At 42.0% G+C, this 20,499-nt stretch overlaps 1 protein-coding gene across 10 annotated transcripts in view; it reads right to left on the bottom strand.

Annotated features, from left to right (window-relative positions):
• Nucleotides 1-20,499, bottom strand: part of WDR35 (WD repeat domain 35) — a 79,062-nt gene that overhangs the window by 21,435 nt on the left and 37,128 nt on the right. For 7 of the 10 annotated variants that reach the window (XM_005297316.5, XM_042848689.2, XM_005297315.5 and 4 more), the window contains 5 exons: nucleotides 20,109-20,169; nucleotides 11,532-11,676; nucleotides 9,816-9,885; nucleotides 6,831-6,884; nucleotides 308-417 (listed from right to left, as the gene is read on the bottom strand). In XM_005297316.5, the coding sequence (XP_005297373.1) occupies nucleotides 308-417; nucleotides 6,831-6,884; nucleotides 9,816-9,885; nucleotides 11,532-11,676; nucleotides 20,109-20,169 (440 nt within the window). The remainder of the gene's footprint in view (nucleotides 1-307; nucleotides 418-6,830; nucleotides 6,885-9,815; nucleotides 9,886-11,531; nucleotides 11,677-20,108; nucleotides 20,170-20,499) is intronic. The other 3 variants (XM_024101097.3, XM_065587631.1, XM_065587634.1) reach the window with 1 other exon arrangement.

Genomic DNA, 20,499 nt, shown 5'->3' with positions numbered 1-20,499 from the left:
CTTTTCATCCATGTATCTTCAAGTGCTTTACAAAGGGGAGTTTAAATTATTATCCCCTTTTGCAGATGGGGAGAAGGAAATACAGAGAAATTAAGTAGTAGCACAAGGTCACACTGGAAGCCAATGGAAAGCAAGTAATAGAAGCCAGGTTTCAAATCCCAGTTCAGTGTCCTACCCACTGGACTATACTGTCTCCTAGATTAAATAATATATTTTAAACCCATGAAATAAGTCCCAAGTAAACCATCCCAATCAATTAGAATATTATTTCAAAATCAAGTGGCTATGTTCCAGATCTATGACTTACCTGGAGTTGCAATTCAAAGACATTTGATAGGCCCGACAGTTCAGAACATACTTCTGAAGTAAGCCAACGTTAGGAAGACTGTATCTCTGAATGGTGCCAGATTCACGTCCCTAGAAAAAAGGAGATTTTGCATATTGAGGCAGCCTATATAACTTGCCTAATATTAAACTGTTTAACAAACCTTTCTTTATATGCTGTCCTAAGACTAAGATTTGTTGGATGAAGGACAAACCAGAAGAAACACAGAGAGGGAAAAGCAACACAACATTAAACAAAAAGACAGTTACCTTTTTTCGTAACTGGTGTTCTTCGAGATGTGTTGCTCATGTCCATTCCATGCTAGGTGTGTGCGCCTGCCACATGCATCGGTGCTGGAAGTTTTCCCCTCAGTGGTAGCCATAAGGAAACGTCTCTGGCACCCTCTGGAGTGGTGCGCATGTGCTGCAGTATAAGGGGCGCCGCCGGCTCCCCCCACCCTTCTTGCCGGGAACTCTGACAGTGGGGAAGGAGGACGGGGCATGGAATGGACATGAGCAACACATCTCGAAGAACATCAGTTACGAAAAAAGGTAACTGTCTTTTCTTCTTTGAGTGCTTGCTCTTGTCCATTCCATTCTAGGTGACTCCCAACCAGTACCACCGGAGGCAGATAGGAGTTCCTGGACGTGTAGACTGCAATACAGCCCTGCCGAACCCAGCGTCATCTCTGGCCTGCTGGCTGATGGCATAATGCGTGGTAAATGTGTGCACCGAAGACCACGTCGCGGCCCTGCAGATGTTCTGGATAGGGACATGGGCTAGGAAGGCCACTGAGGACACTTGTGCTCTGGTTGAGTGGGCTTCCACAATCGACGACGGTTGGGCCTGAGTCAGCTCATAGCAGGTACGGATGCAAGAGGTGATCCAGTCTGAGATCCTCTAAAAGGACACCTTTCATTCTTTCCGCTGTTGCTATGAAGAGCTGAGTCAATCTGCGGAACAGTTTGGTGCACTCCAGATAGAAAGCCAGCGCACGTCCAACATCCATTGTGTGTAGCCACCTCTCCTCGCTAGAGTGTGGCTTGGGGCAGAACACTGGGAGGAAGATGTTTTGATTGACATGGAAGGAGAAGACCACCTTGGGCAGAAAGGCCGGATGGAGCCACAGTTGTACCTTGTCTTTGTAAAAGACGATATATGGTGGCTCCAACGTAAGGGCCCATAGTTCAGAGAGACTCTCCTCACTGAGGTAATGGCCACCAGAAAAGTCACCTTCCACGAGCGATGAGAGAGGGAGCAGGAGGCCAAATGCTCAAAGGGCGGGCCAGTAAGCCTCAAGAGGACCAGGTTGAGATCCCACTGGGGAACCGGGTCTCTGATTAGTGGGAAGAGCCTTTCCAGGCCCTTCAGGAACCTGACCGTCATGTCATGAGAAAACACTGACTGACCTTATATATGCGGGTGGAATGCCGATATGGTCGCCAAGTGGACCTTGATGGAGGAGAAAGCGAGGCCCTGATTCTTCACCTGGAACAGGATGGATTGGAGAGACGACTGGGTTGGACAGATACCCTGCTCCGCTGCCCAGCAGGAGAACCGCTTCCATTTAGCTAGCTCTAGTTGAGGACTTCCTACTTTCCAAGAGAATCTGCTGCACCTGACTGAAGCAGGCCTACTTCTCAGGGTTTAGCCACGCAGCAGACAAGCCATGAGGTGAAGTGGGGCGAGGTTCGGGTGCAGGAGCCGACTGTGATCCTGGAACAGGAGATCCGGGCATTCAGGCAGTGGCCATGGCTAGTGTGGCAGATTTTTGTTACTAATTTTTGGGGGCGTTAGGTGATTAGGCTGAGGCCGCAGGATTGTTAGGGGAGGAGATGAAGGAGCACACCAAGTAACTAAGTTTTAAAGCTCTATTAATGACATAAGAGTGGTGAGTGCAGGGTGCTTTTTGTGTTACTTAGAGGAAGGAAAAAGTGTTAGTGCCCATGCCCTAACCCCACTTTTATACTTATACATGCATGACCCGAGGCTGGCCATGCCTGGGTGTAACGTAAGAAGAAGGAGAAGGGTGGACGAGAGTTTTGTTCTGTGCACAGGCTGTTTAGGGTTTGCTGTTGATTTTTAACGTGCTTTATTTTTTAGGAGGGTTTTAAGTTTTGGGGGTTTTGGGGGTGTTATGTTTAGGGACTTTTGTTTTTTGTGCTTTTTGTACCAGTCCAAACCGGCTTTCTGTGGTGTCCTCAGCTTTCCCAAAACACACTGGCTTCAAGGACGCAAGACTCTGTTTTTCCCCTCATTGGCCTTTGCCGTTTCACTTATTTTCGCAGCCCCTCCAGGTCTGTTTAGCTGACTCCTCCTTTCTCACAGCTGGTCGGGGTTGGAATTCAGGCACCTGTCTTTCTTGGCAGGCAGCCGAGAGTCGGTTGTGTGCCGTGGCCTTGGGCTGGAGTCAGCGTCTTATTTCCAGACCTAGCTGGAGCTCGCATTAAACCGTTCTCTTCTTTCTTTCTTCCCCCTTCGGAACTCTCGCAACCTGCAAAAAGTCTTCTTTCACTCCACACTTACACCTTTACTCTCCCCGAAATTCTTTCCAGTGCATCTCAAAGCATTAGCAATATACAATGCTGGTGCTTACCCTGGAGGGGACAATTTTATTGTGATACTAGGTACCAGTGTTGGTGAGGCACGCCAGGGCGACCATGGTGACATGAGCCTTGTCCCTCTTGATCTTTGACAGAACTCTGCTGATAAGAGGGATCGGTGGAAAAGCATACAGCAGATCCCCCGCACATGACAGGAGAAAGGTGTCTGAAAGGGTGCCCTTGCCTAGACCCTGCAGGGAGCAGAAACGCCAACATTTCTTGTTCTGTTTGGTGGCAAACAGGTCCACTTGGGGAGCTCCCCACCTGCAGAAGATCATCCAGGTGACCTCGGGATGGAACTCCCACTTGTGGTGAGAGCAAAAGGACCTGCTGAGGCAGTCGGCCAGCGTGTTGTGAACACCAGGGAGATGCGCTGCCTCCATGTGGATTCCGTGCTAGATACAGAAATCCCAGATGGATGGCTTCCTGACAAAGAGCCAACAATCATGCTTCCCCTTGTCTGTTCACATAGAACATGAAGGTCACGTTGTTTGTCAGGACTCGCACCGCTTGACCCGACAACTGGGGGGAGGAAGACCCCACAAGTTAGGCAGATGGCCCTGAGCTCTTTGATGTTTATGTGCAGTGAACGCTCCTCCGGGGACCAAATTCGCTGGGTCTGCATTGTCCCAAGATGTGCCCCCCATCCGAGGTCTGAGGCATCCGATATCAGAGAGACCTCGGGCCGAGGATTCGCAAACAGCACTCCTGTCATCACCCCTTTTGGGCTGGACCACCACTTTAGGGAGATGAGTACACTTCACGGGATCGCGACAACCTTGTCCAGGTGATCTCTGGATGGGGAGTACCAGCCACAGCTGGAGGGGCCACATTTTGAGCCTTGCGTGGCGGACCACATAGATGCATGCTGTGTGGCCCAGAAGCCTGAGACAGACTCTGGATGTGGTGATCGGGTGTATGAAGAGGTCAGCAATTAGCTTTGACATTGAGTCGAACCTGTCCTGCGGTAGAAACGCCCGGGCGTCAGTAGAGTCTAGCACAGTCAGGGAGCTTGACTTACTGGCAGCCCCGCTGCACCAGTCGTCGAGGTACGGGTAGATCTGGATACCCCAACGTCTGAGGTAAGCGGCCAGCACCGACATGCATTTGGTGAACACCCTTGGTGCTGCTGCAAGACCGAAGGGAAGCACTGTAAACTGGTAGTTAGTGGTCCCCATCAGGAAATGCAGAAACCATCTGTGCCCTTGGAATACTGATACATGAAAATAGGCATCCTTCAAATCAAGGGCGACACACCAGTTTCCCGGATCCAGGGAAGGGATGATGGAGGCCAGTGAGATCATGCGAAACTTCAACTTGTTGAGATATCTATTGCAGTCCCGCAGGTCAGAATGGGGTGGAGACCGCCTTTGGCCTTCGGAATGAGAAAATACCTGGAATAGAACCCCTTTCCCCTTCGATGCGCAGGGACTTCCTCCACAGCCCCAACTTGTAGAAGGGCCTGTACCTCCTGTCCAAGCAGCTGCTCATGAGTAGGGTCCCTGAAGAGGGACAGGAAAGGGAGGTAGGAGGGAGGGGTAGAAATAAACTGCAGGGTGTACTCCACTGCCACAGATCCACCAGTCCATAGTTATTGCGGCCCAAGAGGGGAGGAAAAAAGAACCACTTAAGCAACTATTTACACACTATGCAGAAGAAAACTACTGGGTAACGCAATGCTTGCCGAGGCAAAGAGCAGTTCCAGCACTGTCACTGGCGGTAAGAAGGAACTGAGGATGGGAGAAGTTGGCAGCACCCCTTATACCACAGCTTATGTGTGCCATTCCAGAGGGCACCAGAGCCAGTCCCCTACAGATACCACCGAGAGGAAAACTTCCGGCACCGGTGCATGTGGCGAGCACACACACCTAGAATGGAATGGACATGAGCAAGCACTTGAAGAAGAACCTTTCTGCTATATATGTCACTCCAATCACATCCAAAACATAAATCAGTCACAATTATTTTCCTCACCCAATCAGACCACATCACTCCCTTCTTTGAATTGCTCCAATGGCTTCCTCTTGCTCACAATATGAAGTTTAATTCCTCATCCTCATCTTCAAGTTGCCACACAATTCATTCTTGGCATACATACCCTCATCTTTTATCAACACCACCAACCTCAATGTCCTTTTCATTTTCTTTTCCCACTCTTGCCTTCATGCCTTCTTTATGCCTTGAACAAACTTCCAAACCCAGCATGCTGGACTCACACACTTTCCTCATTCAAATCCCTCTTAAAGACCCACTTCTTTTGTGAGGCCAATAAAGAGAAATAATACGAAAGTCATCAGATTAAGAATATGGAAAATTATCTAGAATAATTCCTTCCTTTTTCCCCTCCACTCCCACAAGACTCATCTCTCTCTCTCTCTCTCTCTCTCTCTCTGTCTTCTGGATTATAAAACCAGTGGGCATAGACTCTCTTGAAGTTTGTCTTGTATAGTACCAAGCACATTGTTGAGACTTAAATAAAACAATAATAATCCTCATATCTATAATTTGGAAGATTAATATATATAATATATAAATGTGGTATTACCTATAGTCTTATATAAAACTACCAACATGTGTAAATAGGCGCACTTTTAACTTAAATACCCAAAGATTCAGGGTCTGGAAAAGACTTCCTGGGACATGGAGTCCATCCCTCATCTCAAGTGCACAAAAACACCACAATAAATACTAAGGCTTTCTATAGCCTATTCCCTATGCCTTTCTCTTAACCCATCTTTAGTGATTATTATGAGACAGACCCTTTGGAAAGCAATATAATACTTCATTTTCCTTTGCCAATGCTCACGTACTACTTTTGTAAGTAGATGACAAAAGATCTAGAGCATCATATGAATAGCTCCTTATGACAAAGGCTGATTGTCCAAAGTGAAAACTATCCTAGCAAGAATGAGCCCATACTCATAGAGGTCTTGGATCCAATACAGAAGACACTAAAAAGGTCAAATCAAGACACACTAATGCACCATGAGATTTTTTCCAGCGTCCAGTGACACTTCAGTTTTGAAAACTTTAAAGACAAAAATATAGGGCCACATCTTCAGCCAGACTCAACCCAGCCTTCAGTCTTGCACATGCAGTGAAGTATTTGCACATACAAGTGCAAAATTACAAGTACAACATGAGATGCTACTTTGTGAAAATTTGTCCGTTTTAAAAAAATGTCTAGATAAAAACCTGTTCAGAAACAAAATTTTCAAAAGATGACTTGAGCCTCTGCATTCCAGCATAGTTTATATATAATATTGTTTTATTTATGTTATACCTTGTGAGGCTGAACAAAATGGTTAATTTGAGCTCAGAGCCTATTTTTCAAAAAAAAGCCAAAACATCACCATTTTGCCAGTCTGTCAATGTATAAATACATCATAATATTGCATACACTATTCTATTGGGGTGCATAGGCTCATTTGCCTTTGGCAATGAATTTGCATGTTTTTTCAACGCTGAGCATACATGCTTGAAGCATAGCTGGTGGGCAGAGTGAGAAGACATCTGTTCTTTACACGGTATAAAACACATGCATGTGAGAAAGTGTGTGTTCAATGTCCCTTCAAAGTCACATGTGTTTTACTTACAATGTGTCAGTGATGTCAAATTCACTCTACAGTGAGGCCGAAAGACACTTTTCATTTCTGGTTCATAAGCCAGATTTACAAAGTTGGAGCTAAACTGGCTGTCTTTCCTCATCTGCATAGCCTCAATATAAATCAATGCCACTACAGTATTCATATGAGTAATGCAAGGAGGATTTGATCATGGGATAGTAACTCAGTTCAGAAAAAGTTTCAGAAGTTTGAATACTTATTCAAACCCTTGTGAAGGTTTCTTCCAACTTTACTTGTGACTGCCTAAGGTCAGCTTATTTAAACTATGCCACTTACCACAATTAGTGTCTTATCAGATGCGGTTATTGCACAGATTGGATCCCTTGTTCCCTGAAAGCATATAAATGCCACCAGAACACCAGTTTTAATCACCTCAGTAAGAATTCATTGTCAAAGAACAGTAGCAGAACAACAATACAATTAACTGCAAACTAGAAGACCAAAAGCTGGGAATGGACTTAGGTTTTTGCCACTGAGGAAAGGCAAAATGCATCAGAGATACTCCCTGGAAAGGGCTTGGTACAGATCAATGATTTAAAATTACTTCAAACTACCAGGAAAATTTTCAGTTTACCTGGAATTAATTTACTGATTTTATGAAAGACTGTTCTTACTCCAAACATCCCTTAAATAGGATAATAAAAAAAATTATGTGGGAGGTTCTCCCATGTGCAGTCCTATTTGAAGGACTCATACAAAAATCTTGGTAGGAGGCAATACAGCTGGAAGTAGTATTATCTCCCTCTGATACTATTTCCTGCAACATCCTGAATGAACTTTATTGAATTAAGTTTAACAGCTTTGAAGTTCACTGTATTAAAACTGCAAATATTTATGTGCTATTGTGAGACTGTATGGAACTTCTTTAGCAGGAAGACAAGATTAATCAATCTCTGGAAGGAAACTCTTGACCAAAGATCCTTGAACTGTATAAAGGGTGAACTAAACATGTTATGAGCGTGCTTGTTCTGAGCTGAAGATGTGATGAACTTTTGACCACTAAGGAATCACACTGGATGGGGGATGGAAGGACTGCATCCTGAGAGAACCATGTTAGGGTTGAGGTTAATTCTGGTAAGCTTATTAGCATGCATGTCGGTTCTTTATTGTTTTTAATATGTTTAAGCTGTAATGCTTTTTACCTTAAGAGTAAAGTAGGCTTGCAGAGGAAGTGCTGTGTGATAGCTTATATCTGTACTAATTACACTTGTTAACCACCTCTGAAGAGAAAGCAAGCAGGCGTCCATGGGCAACCCATCTGTGCTGGGAAATACACATTGACAGCAGGGAACTGTGCAGCCTGGAAATATCCCAGTCAGAGGGGAGAGAGATGTGTGTTCCACCCAGAAAGGCAATAGCTGGGGAGATGGAAGCCGAGAGCGGGTGCCCTTACTGGGTCACTGAGGGGACATACAGGTGCATTTGCACTGAACGGTGACACACTCCCTCGGTTCCCTCCATTGCTACTGAGCAATTGAAGGAAGACCAAGCCAATGGCAGTGAGACTCCCTTCCCCTATGTTTTGGTACGTCTAAACTGGACACACTTCTTACATTCATCAATGCTGCGTAGGTTATAGCCTGTGTTTAAATATAAGTCGGGTAAGAGGGGAGGCAGGGGATAAGCAGGGCAGCATCCATCACCACAGAGGAGACCTGAGATTTACTCCATGGCCCCAAGTCCCTCCCACCAAAATCATAATTCTAGGAAGTTCTACAAGGTTTGTTTCTCTTACGTTTTCTTTATACCTTCCCCTTCTCAAGAGTTTTTCCCCATAGGAGGCAGTGACTTGGTCCTTTTAGCCTTGTTTTGGACACAGAATGCCTAGTTATGAAACTAGTATGAGCTGTTGTTCTAGCTTAACAATTAGACTGCTCTACTTTCATGCTACATTGAGGTACAGAAAACACACTTAATTTTAATAACATAAAATGTATTGCATTACTTCAGTAGTTAGTATTTGGTTATTTCACTTTACACTGTTTTGTAATATTATTTATGGAGCCCTGAAGGTGCCTTTATTTGTATTTCAGAGTGTCTCATTTACTGTTCATTCAGGATAGTAGTATTGAGCTTCACTACTTACTCATCTGCTCTGGAAGCAGAGCTTTCCATTCAATGCACTACGGCAGAGAGGCTCTCAGTGTACCATAGTCATTTAATAAATAAAACTATTTCCAAAACGCAGATTCTCCAGTCTACTTGAAATTCCCATTAGTGGCTGAACTGTACGTGACATCTCTATGAAGAGAACACTCTCACCGTTTTACAAAAGCCAGTGATTTTGCCCTATAAGAAAATAGCAGCATTTCTGTGTTTTATTTGTAAGTCAATAAATAATATTTCTCTCTTTTATTTAAAAACACAGCTGCCTTCAATTTAAAATGTTTTAAAATATGTGTTGCTTTGCTTTAATAAGAGACAAATCTCAGCTATTTTATTTGTTCATGTCAATTCAAAATTTCATCTGTATTCTGTATTTGGTCTACTAAGTAACTTCACCTGTCTTCCTTTATAACTTCTTTCCCCTACAGTCTAAGAAGCCACAGGTGAACTGCTCTGGCAGTTGGGGATCAATAGTAGGAAAGTGCATCTTGCCTACTGTAAATCTACAAGAAAGCAGCTCAAAGGGGGTTACCAAGCAGCCACAGGGTTCTGCTGCTCTGGGAAGAAACTATCAAGCATCACTCGTAAACAGTGATGCTTATTATGACCCTGAACTATGGGAAATGTAGTAGTAATAGTACTAATAATAGCTCCCAAATTTACTGAGCAATAAGATGACACAGTCCCTGATTTGAACAGCCCACAACTGTTGTTTTAGACATGATGAAACAAGTAAGGGTAATAGAAGGTGAAGGAGGGAGAACAGGGATGAGGAAGAACACAAACACTACACAAAGATGTCAAGGTTATTCAGCGTAAGCATGCGTACATCTTGATAGCACAGTTAAAAGAGCAGCTGGCAAATTTTTGAATTAGTGATGTCTCATGGGCATCATGTTTGTTTTCTTTCTTTCTAATTCTCTAGGGTAGGCACCATGCCTTTTCTATGTTGTGTCAAATTCATGGTACTGTATAAACGTATGATGATAATAAGCAGTAGAAAGAGAGGAACAACATGTGCAGGAGGTGGGAATACAAGGAAGTTTAAACAAAATGGCCACACACATTTTAAAATGTATTAATCTGAACAGAGTAATGCTCACAATTATTAAGTAAGCAATAATATATAATATACTGGTTAAAAGGGTCACTTACTTGAATGGCCTTGCTGTAATCAAGCACTCCATCTGCAGCTCCAGAAGGGATATCATCAATGTGATAAATCCTATGCAAAAGAGTAGGGTTTCAAAGGAGAAGAGTGGGGTGAAAAACAACTATCTGCAATCTTGAAAAAAGTGCATCAATTTGGGGAAAGATTAAAAGTAAGCCAGTTTTTAAGCTCTGGCAGTGTCCCTTTAAAAGAGACAAGGTGGGTGAGGTAATATCTTTTAGCCCCTTTACGTCAATTCAAAGCAGAGTTATTACTATTGTTATACATATAGTACCAAAGATTAACATGGAAATGTGGGAATAGAGGAGTTGGTGGATTTGGAGGATGCTGTGGAGATAATAATAGTATCGTTGTGGAAGGAGGATGGAATCCAGTGAAGGGGGAAAAAAAAATAAACAAAATAAATCACACCAAGGTTGGGAGTCTGAGAGACAGGAAGAATAGTGAAGCTATTGCCAATAATGGCGACAGGAGCAGGAAGGAAACATTTTGGAAGAAAAATGAGGAGTGTAGCTTTTGACACATTGAGTTTGAGATGACGGCAGGCCATACAGGAGTAAAGGTGAAAGATACTGTACAGTCTGAGATATGAGTTTGTTTACAGTGAGACAGGTCAGGGAAGAGGCGACAAGTAAGTGTTGATGGGGGGGGCACAATTTAAAGGTTCGGGGGGTGGCATGTAACCACCTCATGCATCACCTCTGGATCTAGAACAGAGGTTTTCAAACTGTGAGGTGTGCCCCCCTGGGGGGGCACAGAGGAACATTTGGGGGTGGGGGGCAAACAGCAATGCCAAGCATCTTGGGCTGGGGGCGCCAGGCTGTTGCTAATGGAAGGTAGGGCAAGCCCTGCTACAGTGCGAGGGGAGCAGTTTCCCCCGGGCAGAACCCCTGCTATAGGAGTGGGAGAGCGACCTCTGCCCTGGAAACAGGCCCGTGGCGTTCGCCCTGTGGAGGTCTGCAAAGCAGGCAGCAGGAAACGCTGGGACTCCAGCAGCGAGGAAGAAGAAGCAGCCACATGTAGCAGGGCTGGGAGAGGGGGGAGAGGCTCAACCCGCATCCAGTTGCCCCACTGCTTCCTCCCTCCCCGCGCTGCACAGACCCATGGCGAGTGCCGCTGCCAGGGAGAGCTGCTGCCTCCTCGCTGCTGGGCATCCCGAGGCCTTGCCCACCCTCACTGCTCTGTGGGGCAGAGTCTGCAGTGGCCCCTCTGGATGGGTCCCCTCAGAACATTTAGCTGTTGGCAGAAAATCGTGGGGGGGGGGGGGGGGATGTCACGTGACCTTCCCTTATGCATTGCCTCTGGGTTAGGAGTAGAGAGGTAGCTGTGGATGTCATCAACATGGAAACAGTCATGGGAGTGGATAAGCTTGCCTAGGGATAGTGTGTGTAAAGAAGAAAAGAAGCCAAAGACGGAGCTCTGAGAGTGGGAGAGGATGAAGGAGCCACCAAAGGAGACATTGAACAGGAGGTCACAGAGGCAGGAGGAGACTGTGAAAATGCTCTAACCAAAAGCAGTTCTGGATAACGACTATGCATTAAAAACCATTCTCATTCATTTACTTAGACAGGCTTATGAGTCAGCAAACTGAAGTCATAAAAATGATGAGAGGAGAGGAGTGGATATTTCCAGGAAGGCTCTCTTAACAATCATGTTGTGGTAAAGCAAAAAAATATATACATCTAAAAACTGAGACAAACCTCTCTCTGCCTTCTTTTCTAGTCCGTGCTACCTGATTAATTTCCATTGCTGTGAGCTTCTTGGCAACACGGTATTGCCAGATATAAAATGCTTCTTTTGAAGCTGCTATCACATGGGTTTTGGTCATTGTAACAAATAATGGTCCTGTAATACAACCCAAACAGTAATAAAATTAGAATGGCAAATTAAAACATGGACCAAATTCATCAAATGGAAACAAGTGAAATTTTGCTCAAGTGGACAGAATTGCATCTCTCTAGTCCTATGGAAAAAATAACTACAGAATATCGGTATATTTCATTCATTACTGAGTTACTTCACTGTAGCTGTATATACACAGGCAAAAGAAAGGTGTTTTTCAATCATGTGAGCTCAATCAAGTTAGCTTAAATCAACTGAATCTTCCCTACCACTTCTTAATACCTGTGCACACACAGTTTAACACATAAAGTCTCGCACTCAGGAAAGCTAATCCAAATGAACTTTTAAAGTGGATTAGGTAAATCTCATTAAACCCCTGTGTGGACACACTTATTGTATGTCCTTAATTCAGTTTAGTTTAGTTTAATTCACTTTGGAAATGTATTAAACTGTATTAAAGTCACGTTAATTCTGAAGAAGAGTGTCCACAGAGAGGTTTAATGTGGTTCAACAAACTGAATGGATGAACTATCAGGCTACAGATCAGTAAGAAGATTCTAGTGATATCAAGCAAAGCTCTAATGATGTGTATGCAATAAAATCAATATCCTGGTCTTGATTTAGGATTAACTATTTGTATTATATATTCAACCTATTTATATATATACACATGTCAAGAAAACATTTGAAGTGGCAAATAGCATGGCCCAAAGAAGATAAAGCATTATGCAGGATTCCTTGACTGCAACTAGGTGAAAACAATTAGAATTTTGAGCAAAACACATGACTTGAAAGTGCTGTATGTATGACAGATTTGTTTAATTAATTATGAAAGGGCCAAATCCTGAAATCCTCCTTCATTAATGTGGACTTAATGATTTGGCCCGAGGAAAACATACATTTGCCTTCTTTTAAATTTTACAACCAACAAGTCTTTTAAATGGAAATTTAAATTCACAGGGGTGAAATGCTTGCAAACTGCATGGAGACTATTTAAAAATATCATAACAGAGACTCAAACTAAATGTATACCCCAAATTTAAGAAAAACAGTAAGAGGACCAAAATAGCCACCCTGGATAAGCAGCAGAGTAAAAGTGGTGGCTAGAGGCAAAAAGGCATCCTTTAAAAATTGGAAGCCAAGTCCCAATGAGGAAAATAGAAAGGAGCATAAACACTGGCAAATCAAGTATAAAAATATAATAAGGCAGGCCAAGAAAGAATTTGAACAGCATCTAGCTAAATATACAACAATTAACAGCAAAATAGTTTTTAAGTAAATCATAAGCAGGAAGCCTGACAAACAGTCAGAGGGGCCATAGGACAATTGAGGTGCTAAAGGAAAACTCATGGAAGACAAGGCCACTGCGAAGAAGGTACATTAATTCTTTGTATTGGTCTTCACTGCAGAGGATATAGGAGAGATCTCCATACCCAAGCCAAATGAGAAATCAAATTCAAAAAATTCCACATCTCAGGCTAGAACGAAAGGTTCATTCACACAGGTAACATAGTGAGAACTCAAAATCCAATTCTTTGGCATTAAATTATTCAAATTCTTCTATTGCATAACACTTGTGCATAGCTCTGGAGGGAGCTACAAGCCTTTCACAAGCAGAACCAATATTAAAGCAGACAGATGGATAAAAAATGGCTGAATGAGTTTTCACCTTTCTGAGTCTGAGGGAGATTATACAAGGTAGCTCCTGGCTGTATAGTACTGTAGAAGAGTAAATGTAGGCCTAGGAAGCCAGATGCTGATACTTAGGGGTATCTGAATGATATTTTTAAAATATACTGTTTAAATATATTTTATGTAACTATTTATATTTTATATATTCATTTACATGTCTATTTCAACAATTAGCTCAGTTTCTACCTACATCTAAAGGTCCAACTTCACCAGATTCACTCATACTATTCACTGAACTCTAATCACAGGGGATTGAGTTCATTCTATTCTTCTAATTAGTGCACAGCTATAAATCTCACAACAATCAGAATGCTTTCATCCTTTACAAATAAAACAGTGACCTCATTTTTCTGACTTCTGAGAAGTAAAAGTATCTTTCATTGCAAATCAGAAGTTTTAGATTTAGGACAACACACTAAATAGTGTCAAACACATCATCCCAAGAATTCAGATAACTGCATTTGTTGCCCCATTAATTTCAGGACCCGGCTCAAAATTGCCCTCCATGAACTTCCTCCAGTCTCTCTTCTCTCCCTCAGCATCTTAATCTCTGCACTGTCACATACTCATCTCATCACTATTCACATGAGGACATTCCCTTCCAAACATTCTGCTATCTAAAGCAGCCTTCTATTATTCATCCACCTCATTAATTCTTCCTCTCATTTCAAAACACAAGTAAAAACACAATCTTACCTACCCTTCTTAAACAACAAATAATTTCTTCCTCTGCCACTAACTCCCTAATTGTATTACTAGGCTCTGTGATAAATGTGAGAAGGGAGGAACAGGCAGTAGAAACAAAAGTGAAACTGCTTGAGCAGCATATTCCAGAAGTCTTGAGGTCTTTCTGAGTGTAGCCTTCATTGATTTGAGATCTACCATACCATTCTCTCACTAGAAGGGAAAACCTATAATGGCAGCAGGCCATAAAAGAGACCCAGTTTGGGTCTCATATCTGTGAGTTGTGAAGAATATGTATTAAGGTTATACCAATCAACAAGAATGCACTTTTATGTAGAAATCCATTATTAAATCGAGTCTTCCTGACTAGTGATTTAAATCATGATTTAAATCAAATCCACCCTTAAACAAGTATATTACAAAAATCTACATAATTTACTATGAGTGACATTGTGTTGCCACCAGCGACTGGGCTTAGCATATACAACCACTCATTCATTTCTCTACAATCAAGGAGCCAAAGCCCATGAACCTAGCATGGCATCAGAGTCCCAATGAGGGGGAGCGAAGCCGTAGTCCTGGTCTACACTTAAGTGTAAAAATTCACACCCAAGAGCACCACAGTTATGCCGACCTAACCCTCAGTGAACGGAAGAATCCCTCCATCGACCTACCTACTGCTGCTCGAGGAGGTGAATTAACCACATTGATGGGAAAAACCCTTCCGTTGCTGCAGAAAGCATCTATGTTACAACACTACAGTGGCAAGCTGCAGCATTATAACTGTGCCACTGTAGGGCCCATAGTTTAGACATGCCCTGAGAAGCCCAGCAGAGCCCCGGGTGTATTCTACTCACAATAAGGGGGAACCAAGCTCAAGGAGCCCAGCATGCGTGATTATATTTTCAACATCTGCATAATCTACCAATAATGGTGCCTCATTTTGGCATCTTGACTGAGTGGGGCTTAGTTTGTGTGCAGAGCTTGTAAGAGTTTCACTACCTTTCACCCACACACACATGCTTGCACACACATAAACGCACACACACTAAGGTCGGTAGACAAGGAACTTAGAAAGAACAGCTTTTGTTCTTATACCATTCTAAAGATACTGCTGGGAAATCTGAAGATATTATGGCAAAAACTGAAAAAAATTGTCTACACAAATCACTTCTTTTTGGACTGAATTCAATGAAGCATTATGTCATTGTATATAAAAAAACAATCTGAAGTGGGAATATTCAAGAAAGAAAGAATGACTTAACATTTCCATAGGCACTAGGTACAGTTAAAAGACAGTAAGAATAATAAGAATCATCTTAATTGAAATAAGGGTACTGCATTAGAAATAATTTTTAAAAAACAAATTCCTTACTTACATTGCATGTAATACCTGAGATTATTAAAAGTGTCTTCCTCAACTGGCACTATGAGTAGTCAGTTTTACTAACAGTTAATTTAATGAACCATTATAAAGCTGCAATGTTTGGGTTGCAAACCCTGCAGGAGGATATTTATTTGTTAAAAGAGTTGATCCAAATGAAATTTTAAAACAATTTATTGGAAACATATATGTCTCTCTTTAAAGTTTATAAAAGCCTCCCATTCAAATCGACTTCAATGGGGCTATTCATGCGCTTACACTGTAGTTAGACACGTGCTTAAGTACCTTGCTGAATCAAGACTAATTACTTCCTGATATCATGAAACTTTAACCATAATTAAGGGCGTGGTATAAAATATATTAAGAGTTTGATTTTATAGATATCCAATAATACATGCTCAATAAAAGCTGTTACCATGTTGGAGAGTTGAATGACATTTAAAATTGTAACAGACAGTTCTATCTTTAAGAGGATACAATCAAGCAAAACAACAGGTGGTAAAACCAGAATACTGTGTTCTAGAACTGTGTCATTCAAAGATATTTGTTTTTTCACTTCCAGCCTCAGCTCCTTCTAGAACTCTGGCAGACCAACTTAAATAGGAATTTTACAGGATGCCTATGAAACAAAAAAAATGTTGCGTCTTTGGCTGTGCTTACTATAGACAGTTAAGTCTGAACTAGCAAGGCTACAGAAGTCTTTCAAGACTCAAGAACGCAAATAGTCCTACCCGCAAGTATTTGCCTTCCTATGAAAGTGAAGGATTTAATGCCTAGCTTTTTTATAAATGATGAATTGATATTAGCAGGGAACATTGTGAATCTATGTATTATATAGGTCTTCTGACACTAAAGATGAAGAAAAAATAGAAGTGAAATTGAGACTTTTTCCCTCTCATTTGTTGTTTAGAAGTCAGAGAATGTTTAAATGCCGATAAAAGAAAACATCTTACCATGCAACAGACTAAGGGACCATCAAGGAGAGGATAGAAAATTACTGGGATAGGAAAGGTTGCACAGAGAATGCAAAGAAGCCTTTTCCAAATTACTTGAACTCTCTTTTATAATTTAGGCCTGACTGGATCCATGGCAGTATACTCAGTTCAGTAGAGTTTCTTTCTTTTTTAATGACTGAGAATTTAAGAATGGGATTTTGTTTTTCCTTTCTTATGTGCAGTTGTAAAGAGGTCTGTAAAAGACAGACTGAGGACAGAAATACTGAAACCCAATCTTCAGCTTTTGTTTATCTGGATTTTAAACTGAGACTTAAATTGAAACAGACAGTCCATACAAGACAACTTCTACATTAAACAGAAGGTTACAGTTGCATGGATAGGCACTCAAAAGTCAGAAAATGTGAAATGAAAGGTTGCAAGAAGAGTTGAAGATATACATGTAAACTTTCGCTCCTTGCGACTCAAGTGCTTAACTGCGTAACCTCCATGTCCATCAGTGTAGGTATTTGGCATGGAATTTCTTAGGCCGTTTTTAAAAAAAAGACAGAAAAGATGAAAAACACAAAAGGGGGATTCACTCTCCAGGATTCTGAAGCACTGCTGCTTGTAATAACTGAATAGTGCATCAAAATTACATAATCAGGAACTAATTGGCTGGACAATATCAGAATATTCTACTTCATTCACTCAGGAGTCAAACATCCTTTAAAGAGGGATGAATTTATTTTTAATTATGATCTATGGCATAAATTTAGGAATATGTTCTCAATCCACAACTGATCTCTTAGTGCCATCAATGTGAAGTTCACAAAATGGCAGAATAGGACTTTTATGTAGTAACTGAACTTTTAGGTATCAATATTATATGTTAAGTTATGTTCAGCAGCATTAAGTGAGAAAATAAGCTTGCCTTTAGGATCACAAATATTTCTGGATCTTGCTTTTCTTCCTTTCACATCTTCTTTTCCCTGTATTCCTCCTCCTTCCCTGTCTTTGTGTCACTTCAGTTCTCTTCCCTCTTCATTGCCATACCTGCAGCAACTCCCAGTTCCTCCTATGGACTTAACTACCACTCCTACCCCTATTTCGCCTGATAAAATAGTCAGCTATTAAATATTTAGTTTTGGAATTAATACCTCAAATAAGATTAATGGGGGTCAACATTCATGATTCTTAGAGTCATTGTTTCAGACTTTCTGAAGACAACAATGCACTGATTTACAATCACAAAGTTCTTTTCACAACCAGGAGGGCTAAAAATTATGTTTTCATTAAAAAATTAAGCCTATATTCTGCAGAATCTGAAGATGCAGTTTCCAAAAATACATCAAGCAGACTGGAAATCTGACATCAGGGTCTCAAGAGGTGCACAGGAAAGAGCCCCACTTCTTCTGAGAATTTTATGAATAAGGCTGCAAGTCTGTCATGGAGGTCACAGATTCCATCACTTTCCATGACCTCCATGACTTCTGCAGTGGCCGGTGCTGGCTCGGGCTGCCCGACCCAGGCAGCCCCTGGGCCAGCAGAAGCAGTTTGGGGGTGTGAGAGGGGGCTAGGGGCAGATGGCTGGGAGGTGCAGGGAGGTGCTTACCTCAGGATGGTGGAGCTCCCACTGGCATGGCCCTGCAGCTCCTAGGTGGAGGAGGGGCCAAGGGGCTCTGCATGTTGCCCGCACCCACAGGCCCCACCCCCGCAGCTCCCAATGGCTGCGGTTCCCGGCCAATGGGAGCTGTGCAGATGGCGCTTGTGGCGGGAGCAGCGTGTGGAGCCCCCTTGCCCCTCCGCCACCTAGGAGCCAGGGACATGCGGAGTCAGGCAGGGAGCCCCTGCCAGCCCTGCCAACCCTCCTCCCCAGCACCAGTGGGGGTCCCAGGCCACATGCCATGGCCAGGCCCCACCCCCAGCACCAGCAGGAGTCCTGGACCACCTCCCCCAGAGCACCCCCCAAACAGCTTCAGCCCCCCCCCCCCCCCCCGCCCAAGTTTTAGTTAGGGGTATATAGTAAAAGTCATGGACAGGTTATGGGCCATGAATTTTTGTTTACTGCCTGTGACCTGTCCATGACTTTTACTAAATATGCCCGTGACTAAAACAGCCTTACTTATGAGCAACTCAAACTCATTAACACCTCCCAGTTTTAGGGCAATCTGTTTCAATATGCTTTCACTACCTAGCTAAATTAGCTATGTGCGCTTGAAGAGCAAATCCTTCGTTAACTCTGCACTTCATGAGCTCATAAAAAGTAAAGTGCCACACATGCTCAGTAAGCTATTTTAAAAACTTAATTACATGGTGAAATTACAACCAATGTTCTCTTGAATAAATAAGACACTTTGCCTTTTCTTTACTACTGCCAAATTTCAACTTCCAGCCATTGTGGCTGTAGAGCTGCTATATAATATATATTGTAACCCTTCAGCAGCTCTACAGCCACATATATATATTTAATACAGAGATATATTTTGTACTCTCATATTCAAAAATTACTGAATATTTTTGCTCAAACTTTTTTTGAACAATCATTCTGGGGCAGAGAGCAAGCATGGGAAAACATCTCCTGAAAGATGAAAGTTCCTCAAGATATGAACAACTGAAAACGGGGATTTAGAATGTCTCTGCCACATTTCAGTAACAAGTATTGAATGCTGAATTGGACAACAGGGCCTTATTTACTGAAAAACTGTGAAGTTTGTCAGTTTATTTTTCTCTTTTATCTGTCCCAAAGCTTCCCTCTGATTGTTAGAGTGCAATTGACAGTCCTTACTGAGGCAAAACACCCCACTGGCTTTACTGGGAGTTGTGCCTGAGTAAAGACTGCAGGATTAATAGCATTTGCCAACCATTTGGAATATTTTTTTTAATGCAATTCAACCAACTAACCAGCAGGGAAAGTTCACATCTATCAGATGAACGTGACTTTCTAATGTTTAATTATTTTTAAATACTTAATGTTACAAAGAGGCACATATATGTTTGGGGATTGGTCCTGCTTTGAGCAGGGAGTTTGACTAGATGACCTCCTGAGGTCCCTTCCAACCCTGATATTCTATGATTCTATATTATCCTTAGATGACCCTGCAGATGTAGTTGACATTAAAGTAATGAGAGAAGTTGTTTTTAAAAGTAAAGGTTATTTGGGAAGCTGCAACATGTTTTAGTGAAAGGGTGAGTCAAACTATTTTAACAGATCTGAGAAAGGATTCACTCTTTATAAATGTGCATTTGTTAATAATAGAAGCATTACTGTAGCTGTAATGGAAAAAGTTTAAGTCATTAAAAATGTCTACTGAAAAACGGAGAAATGGTACCAGTTAAAAAAAGCTCCCATTGTTAATAGGTTGCATTAATCAGAGAAGTCAGGGTAGGTTCAGCCTTTTTTATGAGCAACAGAAGTGTGTTTATAGAACTAAAGTATTTACAACTACTTTATTAATAAAAAATAGTGGTTTAATACTCAGTTCCTAATACATATCACAGTTTACTCCACAGTGACCTTGAATTGCTATTGAATACTCTCCCATTATATTTAAAATCTAAGAGGAAGGCATAGTGGCTGATATAATAGAATCATAGTAGATAAGACACAGGAAAGTGAAGGATTTGTAGAAACAAAACATTGTTGTCCTATTGAACAGTTTTTCACAGTAGCTTAAATGACCATTATAAGATATTTGAGAAGTGGGAAAAGCAACAGAACAACATTGTTAGTATTTGCTTACCAATGTCGATATATTTTGGATCGAGGGGTGTACCAATAGAATTGCAGAGAACCAGCACGTACTGTATGGAAATAAGAGCAAACATCAGTGCTACTATGTTTGTTTAGGTCGAAAAGTTAACATACTGTATAAGGTCATTCTTTTGTGAAATGCTGCTCATAACCTGTACATCTCACGGGTTCACAATCCTGTTCAGCAACATGGAGAGCTACAGTACCAAAGGCATCATAAACACAAATGCAGTGCAAAAATGAGAATAATGCTACTCTTACCTCCTACCTCTACATGAGACTCAAACTACGAAACGGGGCTTGAAAAAATGATTAACCACATACTATCAAGAATTGCATCTACTAGTCAAAAGATGGCATGAAAGAACAAAAGGCCCCAC

Source organism: Chrysemys picta, chromosome 3 (assembly GCF_011386835.1).
Source record: "Chrysemys picta bellii isolate R12L10 chromosome 3, ASM1138683v2, whole genome shotgun sequence".
Classification (NCBI taxonomy): Eukaryota; Metazoa; Chordata; order Testudines; family Emydidae; genus Chrysemys; species Chrysemys picta.
The sequence above is the reverse complement of the archived record's forward strand: the minus strand, read 5'-3'. Positions and strand labels throughout refer to the sequence as shown.